We start from the raw sequence: 26,944 nt of genomic DNA, 5'->3' as shown, positions 1-26,944 counted from the left end.
GCTTTAACCACTGTGTTGTATAGACGTCCAAATTCTATTATGGATAAATATACGCCACAAGAACGAGCAGAAAGAGTGACAATATTTATTGAAAATAATCTTTCCATTGTTGCCACTCAGCGGAAATTGCGTCAAAAAAAATCGTCCAGTGCCTCACAAAACCACAATTTATATGCGAATTTTCGACAGTACGATACGACAGCAGACAGGCCTCGTTCTGCCTTCGAGAACGGACATCTCGTAACCCTGAAAACGTGGCTCTGGTGCGCGATAGTGTTGCAGAATCTCAAGAAACATTAATTCGGAGACATGGTTCCCAGTTACACATTTCTGCACGCAGTTTAAGGCGAATTTTGAAAACTGAGTTGAAAATGTTTCCGTACAAAATTCAATTAGTCCAAAAACTGTTACCGACAGATCGTGATCAACGAGTTGAGTACAGTAATGTAATCCTAAGGCTGTCTGGTGAAATTGAAGATTTTTCGTCTAAATTGATAATGAGTGATGAAGCCCATTTTCTTCTCAGTGGTCACATCAATAAACAGAACAGTTTTGGGGAACATAGAATCCTCAATTAATTCATAAAACATAATTGCATCCGCTAAAAACAACCGTATGGTGTGGTATTTGGAAACTGGAAAAAAGCTGGAAACATCATTGGACCCTTAATTTTCAAATAACCTGTTGCCGTTACTGTTATTGCTGAACCAAAACATGATTCCAAATTTTTTTGTGCCTGAAATGGAAGAGCAAGGAATAGAGGAGATGTGGTTTCGGCAAGATGGGGCCATATCACACACAACTCTTTCAATAATTCAATTATTGAATGACGCTTTTCCACGAAGATTAATTTCGCGAAGTGGCGATTTAGCATGGCCAGCCATATCTCCGGATTTAACAGCACCAGACTTTTTCTTATGGGTTTTTTTTAATCAAAAATTTATGTCAATAAGCCCCAAATGATTCAACATCTTAAAGACAATATTTGTCACGAAATTGAAGAAATTCAGCCTCGGATGTGGCACGATGTCATGAAAAATGCCTTAAAAAGAGCCGAAAGTTGCATAGCAAATCGTGGTCACCATTTAGCCGATATAATTTTTCAATCACATCGAAAAAAAAATGTAAAGACCGAATAAACTTTTTATGAAAACCAAACTTACTTATTTTTTTTCTTTGAGCAAAGTTATAGACAATCAAAATGATAGCGGGACTTTTGCCCCATGTTGTATGTATTTAATATAATTATTCAACTTTATAACTTTTATTAGTTGTTTGCATATTTCAAGAATGCACTATAATGCAAACCAAGAAAGACAACAACGGAAGACAACGGTAGAAGCTACCCAAACCACACAAAATTGTTTACTGTATAACTTATAATATTTAGCACAATAGAATAGTGGTCATAAATTATTTTTAAATCAAGACTATACTATGCATATATAATAAAAAACAAGAAGAACAAGTTCAACAAGACAATTAACAGAGAAATATTGAAGAGTAAGAACGGAAGATGTTAACCATTAACAATATTCAAGAAGATAGTAAAAATAGCGAAACATGACAGACTAAACAAATACAACTGGTTAAACTTAAACTGCAGAACGGCCAGCATTTAATGGTTCCGAAATAAAGTGTCGCGTGTCATTGTCGATGCCTCGTACCTATGTCTCTAACGAGGTGATACAACGCAATATTCCTTTAGATCAATAGAGTGTAATTCAAATGTTTGTGTGAAGTATTTCGAAAGAGTGTCGGTGCATCCCAATGTACTCGCTAATTAGCTAAATATGCGAAGTGACAGTGAAGTAGACTAAAACGTCTAACACCATACGATCTCATTAATGGACATATATAGACTTTAGAATAAGATATTTTACACAGAAATGATTCTCTACATGGCTACTCTCTACATGGCTCTCTACTGTTATCATTTATTGTTATTGAACCGGATGAATGAAGAAATTATAATAATACAAAGAACTTGATTTTGGAGGTCTACCAAATACTTGGAGAACATGAAAATATCGGACACACAATATGAAATAAATTAGAACCAGATAATCTTCCATTAATTGAGATAACTACTATTTGTTCTATGTAACAGTATAAAACATTACAATGAATAATGAACATGAAAATGTCAAATAAACAGAGAGAAACGAGATTTTAAAGTTAAGGGGGTAGCTTACAAATTTGAAAAAATCTACCATTTTCCTATTTTCAAAATTTAAAAGAGTATCACCGAAAAAACGAGATTTGTTTTTCTCGAAACTACTTCTTTAGAGACGGTTGATATGATATCTGAAGTTTTACTGAACCGATTTACTTGGAATTTGCTATCTTCTTCTATACGCTCTTATACCATATCAAAAGGCCAAAAAAATTAATTTTATAATGTTTCTTGCAAGAATATATAGAGAGATATCATGTTAACTGCGTCACTAAAACAGCCATATCTCTGAAAATGAATTAAATTTTGAAAAATCCTCTTAAAAGGAAATTTATAAAATCGTTTTTTCAAATTTCTAGACTAGAATATCCCCTTATTTTTTAATTCAAATATTTATGGGATAAATCATAACATATTTTGGTAAAGCTACTATTACTATCAAAACCAGTGACTTGCACGTACAAGAAATCGTAGATGTAGAGGAGCAACGTCTCGAACTGATAACTGACACTGTCCATGGTTGGGGCGCCCTTTTTTCGACGGAACTGAAACCGATCTGAAACTCGCGAAGTGCCGATATGAATTTTCACACCGTCTGACCACGTTCTATCCAATTAACGACCACCCCCCACCCCGGCGTGGAAATGGTAAGGGATGAGAGCGAGCGGCGGGACGAGGAGGAAGGGCGTGGACGATGAGACGGCGGGACGAGATGGGAGAGCGATTGGATCCGGTTTCAAGCATGGCTCGCTGCTATGTCAGTGATTCTCTCTACGGGCTTTTCAATCAAATCAATATTGAATGTAACAAGAATGTATATATATATACGAGGGTCACTATTTATATTTCGGGAATTGGCAACACCGTTCTCATGTGAGTCCATCGTAAAGTTTGACATTTTTGACGATATACGTACTCAGAACATTTAGTCGTACGGACGCTATTTGCTTATTTTATGTTTAGTTGAAAGTTTCGTCTCGGTAAGAAATGGAACTGAATCGTGAACATTTTCGTGCGATTTTCGACATGGATTATCACAACAAGAGTGCACCAATCAACTTAATTTGACTTCTGGCGAAGAAACTCCATCAAAAACCACCGTGTATAGCTAGTTTTGTGAATTCAATCCTAGTCGTAGTTCGCTGTCCGACGAGTTTCGTGAATATCGTCCAAAATCGGCTATTGTGCCAGAAAACATCGATGCTGTGTGCGAAATGATTAAGCAAGATGATTGAGGCATTCCTAAGCATTAGTTTCACTAGCATATATGCGATTTTACATGAATACTTAGCTGTGCGAAAGTTATGTTCGCGTTGGATCCGACACAATTTGACTATCGCTCAAGAAAAAAGGCTCGTGTCGATTGGTGCAAAGAAATGCTTAAGAAATTCAATCGCGGTGCTTCAAAAGACATTTATAAAATCGTGACAGGTGACCAATCATGGATATATTCGTATGAGCCGGAAAGTAAGCAGCAGTCGACTGTATGGGTGTTCCAAGATGAACCAAATCCAACAAAGTTGTTCGCGCACGAAGCACTTCAAAGAAAATGGTGGCCTGTTTCTTCGGGAAAACTGATCATATTGCAACAGTGCATCTAGAGGATCGTAGGAGAGTAAATTCTGATTAGTAGACAACCATTTGTTTGACAGAAGTCTTCGGTGAAATAAAGAAAACAAACAAGAGACGCCAGATTGTTCTTCATCATGACAATGCGAGCTCTTAAACAAGAGAATATTTGAGTACTAAAAACATCGATATATGGGTCATCCGCCGTACAGATGATGATCAACTGATTTAACACCCAATGCATTGTTTTTGTTCCCATACGTGAAGAATAAACTGCGTGGTCAACGATTTTCATCGCCCGAAGAAGGTATTGAAGCGTTCAAAAATCATGCTTTAAAGATACCTCATTCGGAATGGAATAAATGCTTTGAAAATTAGTTTAAGCCTATGTAAAAGTATATCGATCATCGTGGCGAGTATTTAAAACAATAAAAATATATCAGCTATCACAGCTTAACTATTTGTTTTTTTCCTATTCCCCAAATATAAATAGTGATATAAATAGATACATATATACATATATATATATATATATATATACATACATATATATATATATATATATATATATATATATATATATATATATATATATATATATATACTATCGACTATTTAGTAATTGACTACTTTTTGCGATCGACTGTTTCACTCGCTATTTTCGGTCCGACTGATTTTGTTACTATTTACTATCGACTATTTGTGCGGTGTACTTTTAGTTACTAATTTTGGTTCTACTAGTTTCATTCAACTAATTTTTAACATTCTGGCTCTGATGTCCTAGCAGCGATCTTGACAAAAATGTACTCAATTTATGTTTATATACATTTATAGGTAATATATATTGGTAGTTTGCTTGTAAATAACAATATATCATAAATTAATATAGCAGCATCTTGGAACGATATTTTTCAAGATTGTTATTGTAATAGGATAAAAAGATTAAAATTGTGTATGATAAATAGTAAAATACTTTTTACTCTTTTTCTGGCAATAATAGATAATATTTCAATTACTCTCTCGATTTTTGTTTAAAAATATTTCCGTTCAATAATAAATAAATTATTTACTTTATTTAAAAAACTGTAGTAGTTATTGTGCGATCATTTTTAATTATGTCATGAATTAGTTTTTTTCTATGATTAGGTATATATTTAATTTTTATTTAGTATTTATGATTATTGTATATCTTTAGTTTTTAGGTTTTGTTTAAGTTCTATTGTATTGTCAGATACATTTTAAGTTAACTTATAATTCGAATATTATAATGTGGTGGATTATATTCTTGAACTATACAGTCAGTTTACAATAACTGGCAACATGGCAAAATAATATCTGTAAAATAATGGCTAGCAATGGACGATACTTTGGTTGGTTGATATACAATTAATTCTCTGATAATAAACAATGTTTAAATGAAAGTTGTTCTATAAGGGTCTAATTTACTTATCAAAACTATTACATAAATTTGGTGGTGGATTATATTCTTGAAATATACAGTCAGTTTACGTTTACATTACTTTGGCTGACATACAATTAATTCTCTAATAATAAACAATGTTTAAATAAAAGTTTATCTCTAAAGGTGTTAATTTACTTATCAAAACTATTATATTACTAGAAATATACAGGCAGTTTACAATAACTGGCAACATTGCAAGTGATGTTTGGAAAATAATGGCTAGCAATGGACGGTGTAAAATTAATGTCCTGACTATAAATAACGTGTAAATTGAACGTTTTTCTTCGAAGCTGTCATTTTACTTATCAGACCAACAGTAGTAACGCAAACACAGCATTTCGCAGTGCTGTTAAACCCAAAACTCCACACGACATATTTACCTTTTATCCAACAGATCTTCCACGCTTACGTGCTTGTACTTGCAATTACACAATCGCCGGAAAAACCGTCTAAGACGCCCCATTTTCGTAAACACCCCGACGACAATTCACTTCCAACAAATTCACGCCGTCAATCTGGCCAGAGCCAGTGTCAATATTTAAGTGACTTAAAACGTTCCCTACAAACCAACACCGTCACTTTCTGAAGATGGGTCTCCGCGACAGTCAAACAATCACTGATAAGATAAAAATGCCTGATGATATTACGCGAATGTTTTATAGGACCAGATTAAGTGTCAAACATTTCTACGTGCGATTCGTGTACCCCACCATAAATAATAAAGTTGTTCAGCTGGCATAACAAAAAAATGTTTGATATGGCGGTTCGCTGTGGGATTAAACTGTTTAAATACCACGGTAATTAAGTTTAGTTAAAAGTACTGTGGATTTTTAAAATATATTATTTTACTCTGATAGTATATACTACTATATGTTATTAGTGTTCATCACCAATTCATAGCCGGAGCTCAGAAAGTTTATCTTACAAGATAAATGTCAGTAAATAGTGTTCTTGAATTTCGAAACTATTTTTGTTATTATTTGTACAGTTTGAGGCCAATCAACTACCTGGGACAATAGTGTATAGACATGCACTATATAGTATATTCAAAATAATAGTAAAACTACGTCATCAAGATGTTTTATGTATTGCCGCAATGTGTAAATTCCTTTTAAGATCACACAATGCTTTCCTTCTTATTTTGTTCTAGCTAAAAAGAGATGCAGATATGCTATACGATAAGTTCTAACTTGGAACCGAATCAGCTTACAAAAGTCGTCCGGTTGTCAAACATCTTCAAAATATTAGCTCTAAAACTCTAAAACAACGTTTATCTGTTGTTATTACAACAGGTCAATTGAAAAGTCCCCGGCCTACCATAGTAAAACACATTTTCTTGGCAAAATTAGTTTTTTTTATTCAACATTATTTCCTTTCAGGGTGATACACTGATTATAGCGACCCTCCAACTTTTCGATGCCATTTTTGCAGTACGATTTGTCCTTTGATTCAATATAGGCCTCAGTTTCGGTGATCACCTCTTCATTCGACGAAAATTTCTTCGCAGCGAGCATTCTTTTGAGATCTGAGAACTGGAAATAGTCGCTGGGGGCCAGATCTGGAGAATACCATGGATGGATGGATTTTTTCCATTGTTTTCACTGACTTGTGACACGGTGTATTGTCTTGGTGAAACAGCACTTTCTTTTTCTTCAAATGCGGCCGTTTTTCGGCGATTTAGCGCTACAAACGGTCCAATAATGCTATGTAATAGTCGCTGTTGCCGATCCTTCCTTTTTCAAGATAGTCAATGAAAATTATTCCATGCGTATCCCAAAATACAGCCATAACCTTACCAGCCGACTGTTGCGATTTCCCACGCTTTGGAGCGGGTTCAACGTGTGCAGTCCACTCGGATGACTGTCGATTGGACTTCAGAGTGAAATGATGGAGCCATGTTTCATCCACTATCATATATTGACGCAAAAACTCGAGTTTGTTACGCTTGATCATCTTCAAACACTGCGCCGAATCACCAACTCGTAGTTGTTTTTGGTCAAAAGTGAGCTCGCGCGGCACCCACTTTGCACAGAGCTTTCTCATACCCAAATATTCGTGAATGATATGATGTATACGTTCAGTTGATATCTTTAGTGTCTGCTATTTCTTTCAGTTTCAATTTACGGTCATTCAAAATTTCTAAATTTTTTGAATGTTTTCGTCGGTAACAACCTTTTTTGGACGTCCACTGCGTTCTACGTCTTCGGTGTTCATTTCACTACGTCTAAACTTAGCATCAGTTGTTGGTTGATTTTCCTGGGGTAGTGTCTGGAAATTCAGCATCAAGCCAAATGTTTGCTTCAACTGTATTTTTCCCCTTCAAAAAGCAATATTTTATCAACATGCGAAATTCCTTTTATCCATTTTTTTCACAATAATAAAAGTTGCTTCAGTCAAAATGCTATAATTCACAAACTAATAATACGACAGCTATCAAATTTATACACGCATCTTTTGAGGGTTAGGGCTAACTAAAAACATATGGATTTAATACTAGTAACGCCATCTATGTGTCAGGCCGGGGACTTTTCAATTGACTTGTGAACTTTGCTTGTTTTGATACATTTTAATTCGCTTATTATTACTCTGGTTGAAAATGCTGAAGCCATTAGATTAGTCACGAGCCAGAATCATATTGCGTGTCTAATCAGTAAAATGCGTTAGAGAAATAAGCTGTTGATAAAATATACTGTTAAATATTAAGTTGCTGCAGTTTTTATTGAAAATATTTTTTAGCGTATTGCAGCTGCGCACTGAATGTGACTGACTCAAGATTACCTTGATGTTAGCTCTATCAAAGACCAAATATGTGAAATGTATAAAAAGAGTTAGTAGATTACAATATAAACATAATACAACTATTTCAGAGGAAACTGTTAATCTGGAAACCATTGTCTATTGAAATCTTAGAGCTCTTCGAGGCATGTAGAATATCCCTTCATACACTGTTCGGTAATATAGGATTTAAATGGTGTAAAGATGCCCACGAATAGGTGGAGCTTAATGGAGCTTCCGCACATCAAACATCATATCAAGGAACAACAATATCAAGGAAGACTTATCACTTCAATATTTGTAATTAGATGAGGCATTAGGTCACTCATGGCAAAATGGCAATAAAAATAGTGTAAAGAAATCAAAAGTTGATGAAAAGGGGTAAACGTTGGAATAATTGATTAGGTTTTGTTAGACTTAACATATATTAATAATTCATTGTAGATATATTGTTCTTTATGCTGGAAACAGGAATGATTAATAACACCATCGGTTTGGATGCATTCGATCAGACACAATGAAGAAGAAATTGACAAATGATGGAATTGTGAATAAATGTTTTCGTAACTTATACAACAAGGGCCAAAAGAAATACTACCATTTTGAAGAAAAGCTCTCAAGCTAGCTCAAAGAAAAGATAAGTAAGTTTGGTCTTCATAAAAAGTTTATTTGGTCTTTACCTTTTTTTCGTTATGATTGAAAAATTATATCGGCTGAATGGTGACCGCGATTCGCTATGCAACTTTTTTGGCTTTTTAAGGCATTTCTAGTGACATCCTGCAACATCTGAAACGGAATTTCTTCAATTTCGTGACGAATATCGTCTTTAAGATGTTGAATCGTTTGGGGTTTATTCACATAAACATTTTATTTTAAAAAACCTTATAAGAAAAAGTTTGGTGCTGTTAAATCCGGAGATCTGACTGGTCATGTTAAATCGCCACTTCGCGAAATTAGTGTTCGTGGAAAAACCTCATTCAATAATTGAATTATTGAACGAGCTGTGTGTGCTGTGGCCATCTTGCTGAAACCACACGTCATCTAATCCTTGCTCTTCCATTTCAGGCACAAGAAAATTTCGAATCATGTCTCGGTACCATTCAGCAATAACCGTAATTGCAACACTTTGAACATTTTCAAAAAAAAAATAGGGACCAATGAAGTTTCCAGCATGAATACCATTCATGCTGGAACAACCGTATGGTGTGGTACCATACAGTTGTTTTTAGCGGATGCAATGATGTTTCATGAATTAATTGAGGATTCTGTGTTCCCCAAAATCGACTGTTGTGAGGCACTGGACCATTAGGATATTTTTGACGCAATTTCCGCTGTGTGGCAATAATGGAACGATTATTTTCAATAAATATTGTCACTAATTCTGCTCGTTCTTGTGGCGTATATTCACCCATAATAAAATTTGGACGTCTACACAACACAATGGTTAAAGCGAAACTGAGCTTAACGTCACATAACCAAGATTGAGCGCAATCACTAATGATAATTTCCATTAAGAAAATCCGTTATTTCTGAAGGAAAAAGGCAAAGTGAATAATGACTGCAACATAATAATGTTTTATATTATATAACCGTACAAATTCAAATAAATATTCGATAAATCGATTAATGAGAACATTATCAATACCGGATATGGAAAATAAAACGATACCCTGAAACACAAGAAAATCCAAACCGCTTTAAAATTCGATAACATTCAACTTACCCACTGAAACCTCTTCTCTTATTGACCGGCGACGAAGTGTTCACCACAGCGGTATCATTCTGATTTTCTGTAACAAAATAGCATAATTGTCATTGACATTTTTAAATTGAAACAACACGAGAAAAAAGCAGCCCGTACACAGAAATTACATAAAAAACGAGTCGACTATTAACCCTCTTTTGATAAGGTTTACACACACACACACACACACAAATCATTTATCGGCTACGTAACTGGGTCGAGCAACACGCAGAAATATGCGGGCGATATATTTCTATTTTCCCACCGAATTATTATTCGAAATATTACGAATTAAATGCTAAACGAACCGAATTTCAATTAGGCTAATTGAGTTTGATACGAATGTGCGCTAGGAAAAGTGCTACAGCGAGCCAAGGTAAAGGTAATAAACATGTAAACTTTGTAAATAACGGCGTAATAGAATCGTATCGATTTTCCTTCGATAAATTTAAAAAGGCCATTTCTTATTAATCATATTCCACGAGTCATATTTTATTTTTGACGGTGCCGGTTAAGTAATTGGAGGAAATGGTTGAAAAATATGGGACAGTTGATTGACAGTTCAACGATTTTCGAATTGGAATTGAAATTAACTGGGAAAAAGACCGAATTTTCTTTTTATGTTTCAAGTTTCTCTTAATTTTCTTTTTATTATTATTTAATTATTACATTGTTACTAGTCGTTTCCCACTAACCTACAATTTGTCTATATGATAACTTAAATCTAGGTATATAACTAGGAGGACCTATCGGCCCTAACTTAGTCTCTGGTGAAATAATGTTTATACATGTCACTGCTGAATTTTTCAATATATGCACCTCACTACACAACACTACTTAAGATCAAATGGTTTGATTCTTTTGAGTCTATGTCCTGTTCTGGTGGTGTCCAAATGCTGCAATACTTAACATTCTCATGAGAATGGAGTCTTTCCTCATGCTCCCTTGCAATTCTATTGATTTCTTGACTGACTGTGGGTATCTGAAGATCTCGATGTAGGTAATCAGTCCTATAGTATTTGGGTGCGCCCACAATACCTCTCAGGACTTTGGTCTGAAAAATGTGTATTTTATTTATGTTACTCTTTACAGAACATCCCCATAATTGAACTCTGTAAGTCCATATAGGTTTCAGTATTTGCTTATATAATAGCAATTTATTATGTACTGATAATTGTGATTTTCTTCCAATTAGCCAGTACATTTTTCTAGATTTCAATTAATTTATTCTTTATATGTTTCTTCCAGCGACGTTTTGCATCAAGATTCATTCATTCCGAGATATTTAGCGTTGTTGCTATATGGAATAATAGTATTATTTAATGTCGTATTTAGGGTGATACATTATTTTTGTAGTATAATTTATCCTTTGCTTCAAAATAGGCCTCAGTTTCAGCGAGCATTCTTTTGAGATCTGAGAACAGGAAATAGTTGCTGGGTCCAGATCTGGAGAATACGGTGGATGAGGAAGCAATTCGAAGCCCAATTCATGGATTTTTGCAATCCTTTTCACTGACTTGTGACACGGTGCATTGTCTTTGTGAAGCAACACTTACTTTTTTTTTTTTAATACGGCTGTTTTTGGGCGATTTCGTCCTTCAAACCGTTAAATAACGCTATGTAATAGTCGCTGTTTATGGTCCTTCCTATTTCAAAGTAGTCAATGAAAATTATTCCATGCGCATCCCAAAATACAGACGCCAAAACCTGACTGTTGCATTTCTACACGCTTTGGAGCGGGTTTATCGTGTGCAGTCCACCCGGATGACTGTCGATTGGATTTCTTTCATCCATTGTCACATATCGACGCAAAATCTCGGGTATATTACGCTTGATTATCTTCAAACACTGTTCCGAATCATCAACTCGTCGTTGTGTTTGGTCAAAAGTGAGCTCGCGCGGCACCCACTTTGCACAAATCTTTCTTATACCCAAATATTCCTGAATAATATGACGTACACGTTCAGTTGATATCTTTAGAATGTCTGCTATTTCATTCAATTTCAATTTACGATCATTCAAAATCATTTTGTGGATTTTTTAAATGTTTTTGTAGGTAACAACCTCTTTTGGGCGTCCACTGCGTTCACCGTCTTCGGTACTCATTTCACCACGTATAAACTTAGCATAACAACCTTGATGGTTGATTTTCCTGAGATAGTGTCCGGAAACTCGGCACCAAGCCAATTTTTTGCTTCAACTGTATTTTTTCCCTTTAAAAAGCAATATTTTACAAACACGCGAAATTCCTTTTTATACATTTTTTCACAATAACAAAAGTTGCTTCACTCAAAATGCTATAATACTCAAACTAATGATCCGACAGCTGTCAAATATATACACGCATCTTTTGAGGGTTAGGGCTAACTAAAAATACGTGGATTTAATTCTAGTAGCGCCATCTATGTGTCAGGCCGGCGACTTTTCAATTGACCTGTTAGTGTAAAATGATGGTTAATTGCTTGTCAGGTCATAAAGGACTCATTAACTACCCTCATTAATTGCTTAAACGGAACAACGTATTGTTGTAAAAAAGACCAAGTATGTTTTGTTAAGTTAAAAAATTACCAGAATACATAAAATTACTAAATATATTTTCATTTGCTCATTCGAAAGAAGCGTTTAGGTTTTTTTTATAACATGTGACCTCTAAGTAGATAATTTAGAGGGACCAAAACATTAGAACTACTTGGATAAAACACAGTTTTACTAAAAATAAAATAAAGTTATAATAAAGTCATAATCATAAAGGAAATAAAATCTTAATAAAAAGAGCTTCACTGAAAAACGATAAACAATATGGGCAACCAAAAATTGAAAATATAAGGAGTTTGATTTTACAAAGGTATAGCTTTTTTGAGAAACATTGTATAACACATGGACTGAAAAGTCCCGAGCCTAACACATGTATTGCGCTAGTGCTTTATTGCGTTCACCGCTTTTTAAGTTAATTCTAACCTTCAAACGAAAGACGTTAGCATTTCATGATATTCTGCTCATAAGTTTGTCAGTTATTGTGCTAACAGTGACACTACCTTTGTTATTCTCAGAACAATGGATCAAAAACAACTTCGTGTTTTAGTATTACACTGATTTTTGATGTAAAAAACTGTTCAAGGGAAGGCTTGAAAGTGTTATAAGGACTTCGCTCCATCAGAAACATTAGTTTGCTGACTTCAAACATGGTTGTAGAGACACTGATGATACAGAACGCATGCAGTGGACGTGAGTGGAAAAATACGATTTTGTGTATGAACATACGGTTTGAATGGTCGAAAAAGTTTCGTGAGTAAGCTAATATCGTAAAGATATCAAAAGAACGTGTTGGTTTTATATTACATGAGCATTTGACTATGAGAAGGCTCTGATTAAAGTGGGTTCCGCGTTTGCTCACTGTTGACCAAAAACAAGAACGTGTTTCGTGAACAGTGTTGGCCATGTTTAAACCTAACAAACTGGAGTTATTACGTCGATATATGACAATGGATGAGATATGGATCCATCATTTTAATCTGGAATCAAAATGATGGTGTATCTAAGGGGACAGGCCTATTTTGAGGCAAAAGATAAATCATTCTACAAAAGTGGTACTGGTAATATAACTTTTTTAAATTATGATTATTATTCTAACACATCCCTTTAGATAAATATTACTCCTTAAGTATACTCATGGACAAAACTATCTGATTTCATTTTTTCTTGTATTAATTGGTATTATAAATATTAAAATGAAAGCTCAGAAGTTGACTGATTGCAACTAATGTGCTAAGAAACTAGACTAAACAAAAAAGACAATGACAATGTTAATCAATAATACGTAGAATTCCTATTAGCGCATCATATTCACTAGACATTGAACCTTGATTACATTGATTATTCCTTCTGTGGTAATACTACTTTTATGAAATGCTTCCAACCCATAAAACATGCTTTAAAATTAATTTACAAACACCAGGTATTACTATACAATTAAATATACTACAATAATTTAGTTAAATAATCACTACATAGTATAAAACAAAGTCGCCTTTTCTGTCCCTATATCCCTATGTGCGCTTAAATCTTTAAAACTACGCAACGGATTTGATGATGCGGTTTTTTTCAATAGATAGAGTGATTCAAGAGGAAGGTTTATATGTATAATACATGCATAATATACTAAGGCAACATTGCTAATTTTAGAGGTTTCTAACGTGATGTCGTAAATTAACCTATTTTTTTAGGCTTATTTAGCAATTAGCAAAAACGCTGCCTAACCCTACGAGTTAGATCAAATTAATGTACTACAGTATTGTACACCATAAAAAGGTCTACAAAAAAGTCCGCGATGGTATATGTTTATCTTTTAGGGATAACCCACATTAACCATTTTTATTGTTTACTTTTTACGTGAGAAAATGGCTTATTTACGAAGCTACTTTAAGCAATACGGCATTAATCCTGATCGAATTAAGTACCTTAAATACAGTGTGCAATTAATATAGATCAATATGGTTCCTTACAGCATGTAAATTAAACAAATATTTTCGGAGATATTACAAATTTAAAATTTGCGTTTAAAAATGTGTAATGTAATAAAAATTGTATGAATTTAGATATTCCAAAGATACCAGGAAATCTTCATAGTAAGTATAGGGGAAGAGGAATTGTTTTACTCCAAATTTAATGCGTGCAGGCCAAGGGCAGTAATGAATGAACCAAAAATACTGGATCGATTTTAATCATGTTTTCATTGAGTGACATAGGCATATATATTTTATGCCCGTGCAAAGTCGGAGCGGGCCGCTATGTTTTTATATACAACGTTCATATTTTTTCTGTAGTGTATTTAATTTAGTATCAGCATTGCACCCGAAGCCGGGGCGGGTCGCTAGTAATACTATGTAGTAATCAGCTGGTTCTCTCATTTACATCACTGGCACATCCTTAGGCTGTTAAATATTGTCGTATTCAAGACTAGAAGGTGCCCATACATAAAGCCAAAAAGATTCAGTCTTAGATAAAAAGATTCTTTTATGGGGGGAGGGGTGCATAGAGCAGAGAGTGAGGAGTAGATATCCATCTTCAACATCATTGAAGCAATTGATGGATGTTCACAAGGATAAGAATAGTAGAACTTTCTATGGATCAATGCAACTGCTTTCAAAAATAGTCTTTAAGAAAACCATTTGATTCAGTATTCAACCAAAAACCACAGTTTATGATATGGTGATATGGTAAGAAAATGGCGAAACAGTATCGATAATAATGGAGAATTACAACAAACCTTTGAGTTCTTCAAGTATCTGACGAATGTTTATGAAAAAATGCTAATATTGAAAAAAATAATCGGAATTAAATGTTTCGGTTGTCTATGTAAGAAAAAAAACCTAATGGATAAGCAGAATATAAAACAACTCGCGTAAAATTACTGTAAAAGAACATAAACCACATTCCTGGACCTGATATTTGCAAATAACTGCAAAACTATATTTATTTATTCTCGAATGCATCAATAAACCGCCACCGCAATTTTTAGGTTTACCTTTAGTGCTCGTAAACATCCTTCAAAATCCCGAATAATTATTCCTAATAGCGTCGGGAGGGAGTATGGAAATTTCATGACTGGCGCTTTTAGTTCTGGATAAGAGCGAGACGTGTGGACGGACACTAACAGCATCCCACACAGGATAACAGTAAGGTCACGGGAATGGTAAAAGTCCAATTTGCATTTCCCTAATTTGAATTATGAGTAGCGGAGATTCCCACTCAGGACGCCTGTGAAACCCCCAAAGATTAACAACAGATATTGGATTGTTAACATATTAATTTCGTTTATTTTATCTAAAGATATATGCGGCTAGATGAAATATTGAGAGTCGAAAATAGTTTAATTACTTTTCAATGCATATAATCTATAATATATTAATATATCTAGTTTTGTATTAAGAATGGATAGTTAATAGAGAATTCTAACTCTTCTGCTCTCTACTGTACTTAAAAAAATAAAGGATGCAGAAGAATGCACTGATTATAGAGACCATCCAACTCCTCGATGCCATTTTTGGCTCTTCATTCGATAAAAATTTCTTCCCAACGAGCATTCTTTTGAGATCTGAAAACATGACAGTCGCGGGGGCCAGATCTGGAGAATACGGAGGAAGCAATTCGAAGCCCAATTCATGGATATTTGCTATCGCTTTCGCTTTCACTGACTTGTGACAATGTATCGTTTTTCGGTGATTTCGTCCTTCTAACAGTCCAATAACGCTACATAATAGTCGCAGTTGATGGTCCTTCCTTTTTCACGGTAGTCAATGAAAATTATTCCATGCGCATCCCAAAATACTGACGCCATAGAATTGCAAGCTGACTGTTGCGTTTTCCCACGCTTTGGAGTGAGTTCATCGTGTGCAGTCTACTCGGATGACTGTCGATTGGACTTCAGAATGAAATGATGGAGCCATGTTTCATCCATTGTCACATATCGACGCAAAAACTCGGGTTTATTACGCTTGATCGTCTTCAAACACTGCTCCGCATCATGGCTTCAAGCCAAGTTTTTGCTTCAACTGTATTTTTCCCTTCAAAAAGTAATATTTTATCAACAGTATATCTATTGTAAGATGTGATTAATTTTAAAAAAAGTTATACATATTACCTCCTAATTACCACTTATTCAGATTGATGGCACATGGTGTTGAAATACTGAAGAAGTACGAAAATGAATCGATGGTTGGACCGCTACTAAACTAACATCGTTCTCTCGACACGGTATCATAATGTTGCCAGAAAGATGGAAAAGGTTGTAGGAAATGAAGGAAAGTATTTCGATTAGTTTATACCCAATTTTATCAATAAAAGTTTATTAAAGAAGATGCAATAAAAACGTTATTCGGTTAAGATGCGACAATTACTCCATTGTTGAAGAACAAGCCTAAAGACGATGATTACAATGTACAATAGATTTGTCGAAAATGTGGCGAATTCGTCATAGACTTCTGTGACAAAATCGAACCTATTAGATGGGGAAAACAAATATCTAGCGAAACAAAAAACCGACATTGCTTCTTGTTAACCCAGTTTCCCCGTGCAGATTCCGTTTTCCATTGTTTTTGAGATTGTTGCGCCAGAGGACGACCCGGAGCGTCTATCGGCCACGGTCGCCCGCTACGCAAACAAATAAACAAAACGTCCATTTGGCGAACGGCGCTATCGAGAAATGTCAATTAGCGTTTCAGCAATGGCGCGAACCGTTCGCGGCGAATCCCGATTATTCATTCGAACCCGTCTCTCGGCCTCGGGTATATAGCGTCCACCAGTTATTTACATTTCGTCGCCAAGCTTATAAATATTTCTCTCGCTTTTCCATGCCGCCGCTGTCCGTTTTCCGCGGGCGCCGCAGTTTTATCGTTTGGATTTTTTCGATTTCGACCTTAATACACGTCCGCTAGATTTTTTTTCGACTGTCATTAAAAAGACGCAGGAACGGCCGGCAGGCGGGCGGGCGGTAACATCGATTTCGTAACGCATTCCGACATTCTTAGAATGCTTTCGAACGATAAAAATACATTATTGCAGTTGTTCATATCTTATATATAAATCTATAAAATCGATCATATTTTAAGATATTTTCTGGTTCCTTTGTTCCAAGACCATCCCATCAAGCTTCGGTAGAAACTTATGGTGGTGCTGCTCTACGATTTGTTTTCATTTTAAGGATAAGAAATACTTGAAACCATGAATCGCTATAAGTTAATGATGGCTCTAATGATCTAATGACTAATCATTAATAATTTTTATAATACTACGGTTATCTTTTATATTTCGGGACTGTGCTAAAATGGTGAAAGTGAGAAACTATAAATATTATATTTAACAAATTTTGTATATATAAATATTTAAAAAACTGATAAATATATTTTTAGAAAAATACGACGATGATCCATGCCAATTTTTTAGATACATTTTGGATATATTTTTCAAAGGCTCGTCAAATTCTTGTGGGAGCTTATGATACTGCTGCTCTATGATGATAATCTTATAATCTTATGATAATCCTGCTGATATGATACGATTTTGATTTGAATTGCAAGATGCTTTCTAGAGTTCAAAAAATTATTGAACAAAAATACTTGAAAATATTCGCTACAAGTTAATGAGAGCCATCATTTTTAATCATCAATAATTTTTATAATACTGGGGTTGTCTTTTATATTTCGGGACCGTGCTAAAATGGCGAAAACAAAAAACCTTTAATATTATATTTAATGCATTTCTTATATACAGTGATATTTATAAAACTGATCATACATTTTTGGAAAAATTTACGACAATGATCAATATACTATGCGAATTTTTAAGATACCTTTTGGTTATAGTATACATTACATTTCCTATCTGATATAAAGAAATCAATTTTGAAGGCCCATCAAATTCTTGAAAGAGCATGATGATGCGGCTCCATGATACTTGCAACTATCATGTTCGGATTTAATGGTTTAAAAGAATCGATTTTGCTTATAACGACAAGAAACTCTCCAGGGTTTCAAAAACTACTGAACAAAAACACTTGAAACTATTCACTGCAAGTTAATGATGGCTCTAATTTTGTAATCATCAATAATTATTATAATACTAGAGTTGTTTTTATATTTCGGAATTGCTTTAATAATATAATATAATTGAAACACTTGAAACCATGAATTTATTACCAAATATTATTGATCGAAAACACTTGCAACTATTCGCTATAAGTTAATGATATTAATAATTTTTATACTACCTGGGTTGTCTTTTATATTTCGGGATAGCGCTAAAACTGCGAAAGCTATAAACTATAGATATTTCCGCTGTTCATATATTAAATATTTACTTCTTCATAATTTTGATATATGCCAAATGTGTAAACTTAATCGATTATAACGATTATTAGATAAGCTTTGGCGTTTCTATTCTAAGACTCATCAAACTCTTGTGGAAGCTTATATGGAGATTCTGCTCTATGATTTTTTATTTTCATTTTAAGGAAAGGCAAAGCTTGAAACCACGAGTCGCAAATATTATTGATAGAAAACACTTGAAACTATTCGCTGTAAGTTAATGATAATCATTATTTTTAATCATCAATAATTTTTATAACACTAGGATTGTCTTTTATATTTCGGGATTTCGTTAAAATGACGAAAGCAAATTAAACATCGATATTACAGTTAATATCTTATATATAAATATCCATAAAATCGCCCATAAATCTTTGGAACAATCAACAATGATAAACAATATATTATGTAAACTTTAAGATACTTTTTGATTTCTTCGTTTATTACATTTTTCCAATATGATTTCAAGAAATCCTCTTCTAACGCCCATAACTCTTGTGAAAATTTACAGTAATGCTGTTTGATGACTTGATAATTATTGATTTTAAATTTTATGATTTAAGAGTATAAATTTTGACTATAAGCTAAAACAAGGCTCCAGATAACGAACTGTAATTACTACCGGATAGAAACCCGCAACTCATGACAAATAAATACTATACACTAAAAACTATTAACTGTAACAGTTGATATTTCCATCGCTAATCATTATTATAATACTACGATTGCCTTTTATATTTTGGGATTGTGCTTAAATGGCGAAGCCGGTTGAATAATGGATAGCGCCGAGGCTTATTAATGTCAAGCGAACAATTTAAATGAATTCTTGTGGAAAATACCCCCAGAAAAAAAGCGAGTACCGAAAGGCACAAAGTTATTCCCAATTTTTCTCGGTAAATGTTAATCCAAGCGAAAAAATGACAAAAATTAATTTCTGGTCTTGATATAAGTATTTGTCCAAAAAACATCAAGGGGAAATATTTGTTTGACCTGGATAAACAAAGATTACACTTCAAAAACAGGGTAAAGCATCACTTTGTATATAAATCTTCGAAAATATAACAAAACAATAGAACAATAATTACATCCCTTTTGATCTGTAGCTAAATATTATAACACATTGTGAACGAATTAATAAAAATGATATGGGGAATAAATAGAGCAGTTATTTGATTCAAAGAAATTATCAATAATAAAATATGAAACACATAAATACAACGAACAATTTATTGTTAAAGAAAAAACCAACCCCCATAATAACACTTAAAATCCACAGCGTATGATCAAAAAAAAACTGTTCAACATTTTCATCATTAAATGAAGTATTGTTATAATATTAGGGATGCCTTTTATATTTTGCGATTGTAACGAAATATTGTAATAATGAAATCCAAACCGAATATTGATTCTACTTTAGAAATCATATTTCAAACTCAATAAACTACCGGAAAAGTTGTAAAAATATACCTTTTGGTATAATACTAGAGATGCCTCTTTAATTTCGGGATTGTGCTAAGATGGTGAAAGCGACTATTGATAAAAACTATTAAATAAAGATGAACATACTTTCTAAATAAAATTCTTATAGACTCCCAAATAAACATTATATTTTCTACGTTAAAAAATGGTGAAATGGAATGTTTTTTTAAGCAAACTATAAAAGCTATAAAAATAAAATTAATGTTCATTCTTTTTAAAGCAATCTAAACCGATTATCCATAATAGTTTGGTATTTTGAAATCAAATCAAATGGAAATTGTAATGAAGAAATAAGAAAACGAAAAGAGAGCCTAAATGGGTACAATAATGGCAGTTATATCGGTATATTAAATAATTTCATGATGAGACACTTTTACATTAGTTTATAACTGAAATAATACTAGAATTGTTGTTTACATTACGGGAAGTGGTGGAATTGACAAAATTAATATATTTTTTCAAATAAATTTATTGATATTGATTATTTAGTTATGAAATCTATAAATCTCAAAGATCAATAGCGATAACATACTTGATATAATTATGTCATCGGTTTGATTGTCTGTTAGTGATCAATACCGAGATATCTCGAGTAATGTATGTATCTATGTTAGTCTCTTCGAGCCAATGCCACGGCATTGTCCAGATTACGGTACCCCAGAGATTACGGCCTGTTTGTATAGGGGCTTATCGATAGACCGCAGCACGGGTTCGATTCACATAGTAGGCTAGTGGGTCAAGTTTACATAAACAAAGCGTATGAGATAGTTTTGAAAATATCTGGAAAATAACTAGTCGGGGAAAGGTCAGTGTGCGAAAGCGGGAACGCGGCGATCGCGACGTTCCCGACGAGCGTCATCGCGACGGAAAATTGGCGACCGCCGGACCTGCCAGATCCAAATTCGCGTGAGCGTAATCATCTATTTATCAGAGAAGATCACAGAAACTATTATATCTTGTTTTTTTTTCGTCGCCGCGTATTAAATAAAACTGAATGAGGTTCGTCGCAACATATACTTTACACATACATGCACGCACGTTAGTCCGCTGCCAACTCGGTAATATTGTTATAATTAAGAATGTCGCGATAAGAAATCATTATATTAATCATAAAACACAAATAGTAATTGGTTCGTGTTAATAACGAATGTCAATTTTTATAATTGTAGGGTTGCCTTTTATATTTCGGGATTGTGTTAAATTGGCGAAGGAGACTACCGATCGATTAAAAACAATTTATTAGAGCTGAAATTTAAGTGAATTCGCATCAAAAGTTGTCAAGATTCTAACATTCCTTGACATCTCGATACTTTTCAGGTCAAGCGATTGGTTTTGTTCAAAAGACAAATTTTGAAGAAATCTTGCGATAATCAAAGTTATCTTTTATATTTCGGGATTGTGTTAAAGTGTAGAAGGAGACAAATAATGGATTAAATATCTTGAAAAGTTTACTTGAAAACTTGTTTTTATAATAAGAAATGTTATTTTTCAGCTCACGTTTTGAAATACGAAAAGCAATTCTGATACATGCTTTTTTAAATTTAATGTTTTAATACGTGTTAGCAAAAGTTACAGTTCATTCTAATTTTAATTGCAGTTAAGCTACTACAGATTTTGTAACGGTACAATATTTTTTATTCAAATCAATTTATTGTAGCTTTCAGTATTTGATCGGAATCAGACAGACATTTGAACAAATGCAATCAGAGAGATGGAAAAGAGTAACCGGCTAGCTATCTCTCAAAAAATTATTGCTCAGTTATTAATATTTTTTCAAAACATTTATTTTGTGAATAGATATTGCTTCTCTAATACAAATTCTGTTGAAAAAGTACGGGGGATTATTAAATAAACGTTTACAAGCACATTTTATAGGTGGTTTCTCACGTTGTCTTCAGCCATCTCTAGAAATTCTGTTTTATTACGTCTATGGGACCGAAACAAATACACCGAAGTGGCAGTTTTAGTTTCTGAATCAGGTAAAAATTACGAGAGCAGTTGGTCAACAGAGTAGATAGTTTGCAGTACTTTTGCCTTATGGAAGTAATATTATTGTTAGCTTGGTTGGTGCTGTGGTAAAGGCGGCAGGATGGTCCACCTACTGTTGCGATAGTCGTGGGTCCGAATCCTACTGGGGCATGGTCGTAAATGTATGTTTGTGATTGTTTAATATTTGTGATTGTCCTAGGCGATAGCGCAAAATCCGACAAGGAAAATAATCCCATTCACGCCAGTAATCAGGCTGGTTAAGACCCGATGTCTTCTGGGATGATTTCTAAGGTGGTCACGCGCCAGTCGGTAGGCTTAATACCGAGGACCGTTGGTTCGGAGTCCACGTTAAATTGTAGGTCCAGTCCAGATAAACGCATAGTTGATAAGAGGGGACTTTAAAATAAATTAAAATTATTAACGGTTTTTATATAAGAATTATATATATTAATTTTGTGAAAATATCGAATTTTAAGCGAAAAAAGCGGCAATTGTGGGAATTTTTATTTACCGCTTTAATTGAATTGAATATCTGGAGATAAAGTATATCAATTGATTACAGAATATGACATATAATATCGTAAGCTTATATAGATACCGAAGCAGTGACAGTTAAATCAGTAAGAATGATTGGAAAGTAAATTAGATGGATTTCATATAAACTAGAATTAAGAAAAGTAAAATTAAGACTAGAGACTAGAATTAAGTGAATTGTCGTGTGTTAGGCATAAATTAAAGTTTTTTGTATCATAGAAAAATATATAAATCATAGGAAACTTCTGGCTTTGCCAAATATTTATAGGTACAAACAATGGTACGTATTTGATGGTGTCGTTGTGTATGTTACTAAAATTGAACAAAATGATTACTGGTTTACTGGAACATTAAGTATAGCTTTTAAGGTACAATGCACCCACTGATACTTCAGGCACAAGAAAAAATATTATCCCACTAATAATACTCTCCGAGATACTCATAATATCATGTATGACAAATATTACGATATATTTTATAGTAAATATTTGTTTTAATTGCGTTTAGTATTATTTGAATAAGCAATATTATTATGTTCACTATATTACATGGTACAATGCCCTCTATCTATATATAAAGGATAGCGGGAATAACAGCTGATCAGAGGTACCATAAAAAGAACTCCCACTGCGACCAAAAAATATCAATTGCGATATTTTCATCAGAAATTCAACTTATATGTCTTCCTAATTGGTCTCACTTGAGTAAGACTGTTTCGGTAAAAACAGTACGATGAGAGCTTCACAAAACTAACATTCATGGAAGCTGCAAAAGAAGTTGTGCAACGATCATAAAACTCAACAGCTTGTTGATTGGAAGAATGTGGTATGGTCCGATGAACCATCGTTTATATTGTTTCCGACAAACGACTGGGTTTAAGTATGAAGAACCGAAAAAAAAAATGATCCGGATTACCTACATCCTACGGTCAAGCCTAGGGCAGGTTCCGTTATTATTTAGACTAACATATTGCTGTCAAACGCTGCATATTCCAAGATGCTAATGCACCCATACACGTATTGGAAAAGGTTCAGTCTTGGTTTGAGTAGCATCAGAATATCACTCAATATATTCCCTGGTCAGCACATTCCCTGAATGTTTTGGTTACAAAGGAGACAACTTTCCGTTGAAAATTATTCAGACACTTTACGAGCCTATACTGCGAAGAACTGCAGAATTGGATGAACATATATACCTAGTTTTTAAGTTATTGTAACAATGTATTAATAATAAAATAATTAGTTAGTCGACAATTACAATTCTATACAATAAGCAAGAAATTACCACCTTAAAAATAATTGGAATTCTAACTATAAAAATGTAAGAACATAAACCATTGGTTATAACGGTCAATATCGATTACTGTTTTTCATCATCGATCATTTTTATTATAATCGGGTTGCCTTTTATATTTCGGGATTGCGTTAAAATGGCGAAGGTGCATCGAAATGGATAATATGTTAATTGACTTAATTGACCAATAATAAAATAATTATTTACTCGATGATCTAAATATTAATGCAAGACGCAAACGAGTTGTGCAAATAAAAACGAAAAACAACTAATACATCAACGAAAATAGACGCCACACGACATAACATCAACGGCCATCAATTACGCCAATGCGATGGCATCGATTCTGAACAACGGCCCAAGTAACCGTTCGCTCCCCAACACCGGAACTGACGGACCATCAATCCCATGCATCCAATTGCGTCAGCCGGATCATCCCACGTACCGTAAAATAATATTTTTAGTAATCAAAACAACAATTATATCCAAGCTGTGACGATCGACGGTCCTTGGAGCTGACTCTTGTCTATATATATATATATATATATATATATATATATATATATATATATATATATATCATATATATCATCATATATATATATATATATATAACCGAGAAATTGTGGCCGTAGTAATCACCAGTGAAATGTGAATATACGAAGGCGTGAGTATGGAATGCCATATGGTAATAGGCCAGAAGAGGTCAAGAAAGTTATTGATTTCTTATTATCTCGATACAGAATCTGTTCAGGTTTAAAATTTAGTTACAAGAACTAAGAATTATTATGCATACAGGTTTTAATTAACCGATCAATATTTATTAGTAAAATTACAGAAATGGAATAAAAAGAGAGCAAATGTTAATACTCGTAAAATATATAATAAATAAACAAATTTGTTATAATATTATTCTGAAATTATCGATTGTAATACTATAAAGCTATAGGTTGTTTAACAAGTTTTATCATTTCATAAAAACTGAAGCTTTTCTCAAAAGAATGATACGAGAATTCGCATTTTAAATGTTGAAGAAAATGTGATGCCTATGTTAAACAAAATCATGAATAATTGTTGAAAGTGTGTAAATAATTTTTACTCCAATTATAACAGTGGAAATATAGATGCTGAACTTAAAATAATTTTACAAATCTTGATGATCGTCAATTATACGAAATATTAATAATTTTAACAAAGGTTTAGTAGAAGCCTTATAAGGATATCAGTAAAACCAGATTATTATACAACCTTTTAGACTAACTGTACATAAAATTATTGAAAAAAAAGACATAGCTTAGAGAAAAAATAAAAAAGAGTACAAAAATTAATCATCATCATCTATATATTATATTTGTTTTATTATGTTATTAAAAAATAGCAATTCAAATATTATCGGTATTTTGTTCATTATTCAATTCCTTTTGACAAATCCAAATCCATTAAAAGCAATACGTAAAATACATTCGTAAGCACACATTCCAATGGTAATAAATTTTACAATTGCATTTGTTATATTATGCCACTGTTCTTCAGTGTGCTTCTTCCTCTATTTATAAAATCAAAGTGACACTAAAATATACTAATTAATTTTACAAATTTCTCAAAATTAATATGAGAAAAAATTTGTATATTCTCTTATATGACGAATATAAAAAAAATGACATAAACTATTCATGCAAAATAAATATTATAATGTCTGAAATAATCCAATGAACACTTCAACAGAAACCGAAACAAAACAATACTAGTAAGGAAAAAGGTTGCCTTTTATATTCTGGGATTCTGTAAAATTAGCCAACAGTAATATAACTAATATTTCATATTAGAAAACATTATTACGGTTTCTGAACTATTATCGTAAAATTATTATCGCGTCTATATATAAATAAATGAAAATGTTAAATAAACAATCGAATGATTAAACAATACTAGCCAGTAAGAAGGGTGCCTTTGATATTTTGGGACTATCCACAATGTGTATAATGTAGGCTTCTGACAGCGATATATGTACTTTTTCAGATGTAAATATAAGAGAAAATTGTTGGATACCAAATCTGGAGAATGGAATGGAGAAAAATCATGGAATTTTGTCATGACGACGATGTTTACATATTGTTTTATATAGTACAAACGATTGGAAGTATGAACAAATCATGGACAGAGCCGGTGCTAGATTTCTTTGATGCAGTTTTTCATCTGAATCAACTGTTTGGAATCTGTTTCGAATGAATGTGAGCAACAACTGAGTAACATCTTGCAGATATTTTTACCCATTCAAAACATGTGTTAAAAGGATCTGAATTAACCGAAATCTTCGAAGCTTCATTGTTATTCTGAAACTCTTCAGTAATTTTTGAATTCAGCAAACATTTCAGCAACATTTTATGATAGATAACAAAAAAAAGTCTGCATTTAAATGGTTGGGCATTATTGTCTATCAAAATATCACTTTGCTTCATCACCATCACTTCATCACCCTTGCGCATTTTAGATCTGTTATAGTTTTATATCACTTTTTAAATGTAATTACAAAAAAACGTCCGGAATTATATATTCAGTAAGTAACTAACTGATTTAAAACTAGAAATAAATAATACTATTGAAGATACAAAAAAATATTTATTATTGATATCCATACAAACTGAACACATATTTTCAATAAACACGGGAATTATTGATAGAATTCCCAACGTCCGAACGTCAGTTAGAAAACGACGTAAATAACTAAAAAGTTAATGGGTTTGACTGGAATATCGATGGTAAATTGGAGATCTATTGTCGACCAGTCATTCCCAGTACAATACAGTGTCGTATTTTTAGTTATTTAGTAGTAAGATTTACTTTTATACATTGTATAAAAGATGATCATTCAGTTATTGTTCATACAAAGCAATTAATTTACTTAAGTTAATTATTTAAAAATTTGTTAATAAATATATAGTAGTATATATTGATGATGTCGATTACGAAATACTCAAAACTGTTTATTGGGCGTTAATTACGTTTGTTGTTTAATTTGAACAAATCTGGTTTCAATTGGTTCCAACGATTTAAAAGTGACA

The 26,944-nt window shown here is 33.2% G+C and overlaps 1 protein-coding gene across 10 annotated transcripts in view; it reads right to left on the bottom strand.

Moving 5' to 3' along the window:
* trio (trio Rho guanine nucleotide exchange factor) overlaps positions 1-26,944 on the bottom strand; it is a 379,571-nt gene that overhangs the window by 23,994 nt on the left and 328,633 nt on the right. For all 10 annotated transcript variants that reach the window (XM_076416297.1, XM_076416301.1, XM_076416300.1 and 7 more), the window contains one exon: positions 9,706-9,772. In XM_076416297.1, the coding sequence (XP_076272412.1) occupies positions 9,706-9,772 (67 nt within the window). The remainder of the gene's footprint in view (positions 1-9,705; positions 9,773-26,944) is intronic.

This window comes from Rhynchophorus ferrugineus, unplaced genomic scaffold (genome assembly GCF_030347505.1).
Source record: "Rhynchophorus ferrugineus isolate W39M unplaced genomic scaffold, kcgeb_rfMv2 rfM10, whole genome shotgun sequence".
In the NCBI taxonomy this organism is placed as follows: Eukaryota; Metazoa; Arthropoda; class Insecta; order Coleoptera; family Curculionidae; genus Rhynchophorus; species Rhynchophorus ferrugineus.
Note: the sequence above shows the minus strand (reverse complement) of the source record. Positions and strands in the feature narration are given on the sequence as shown.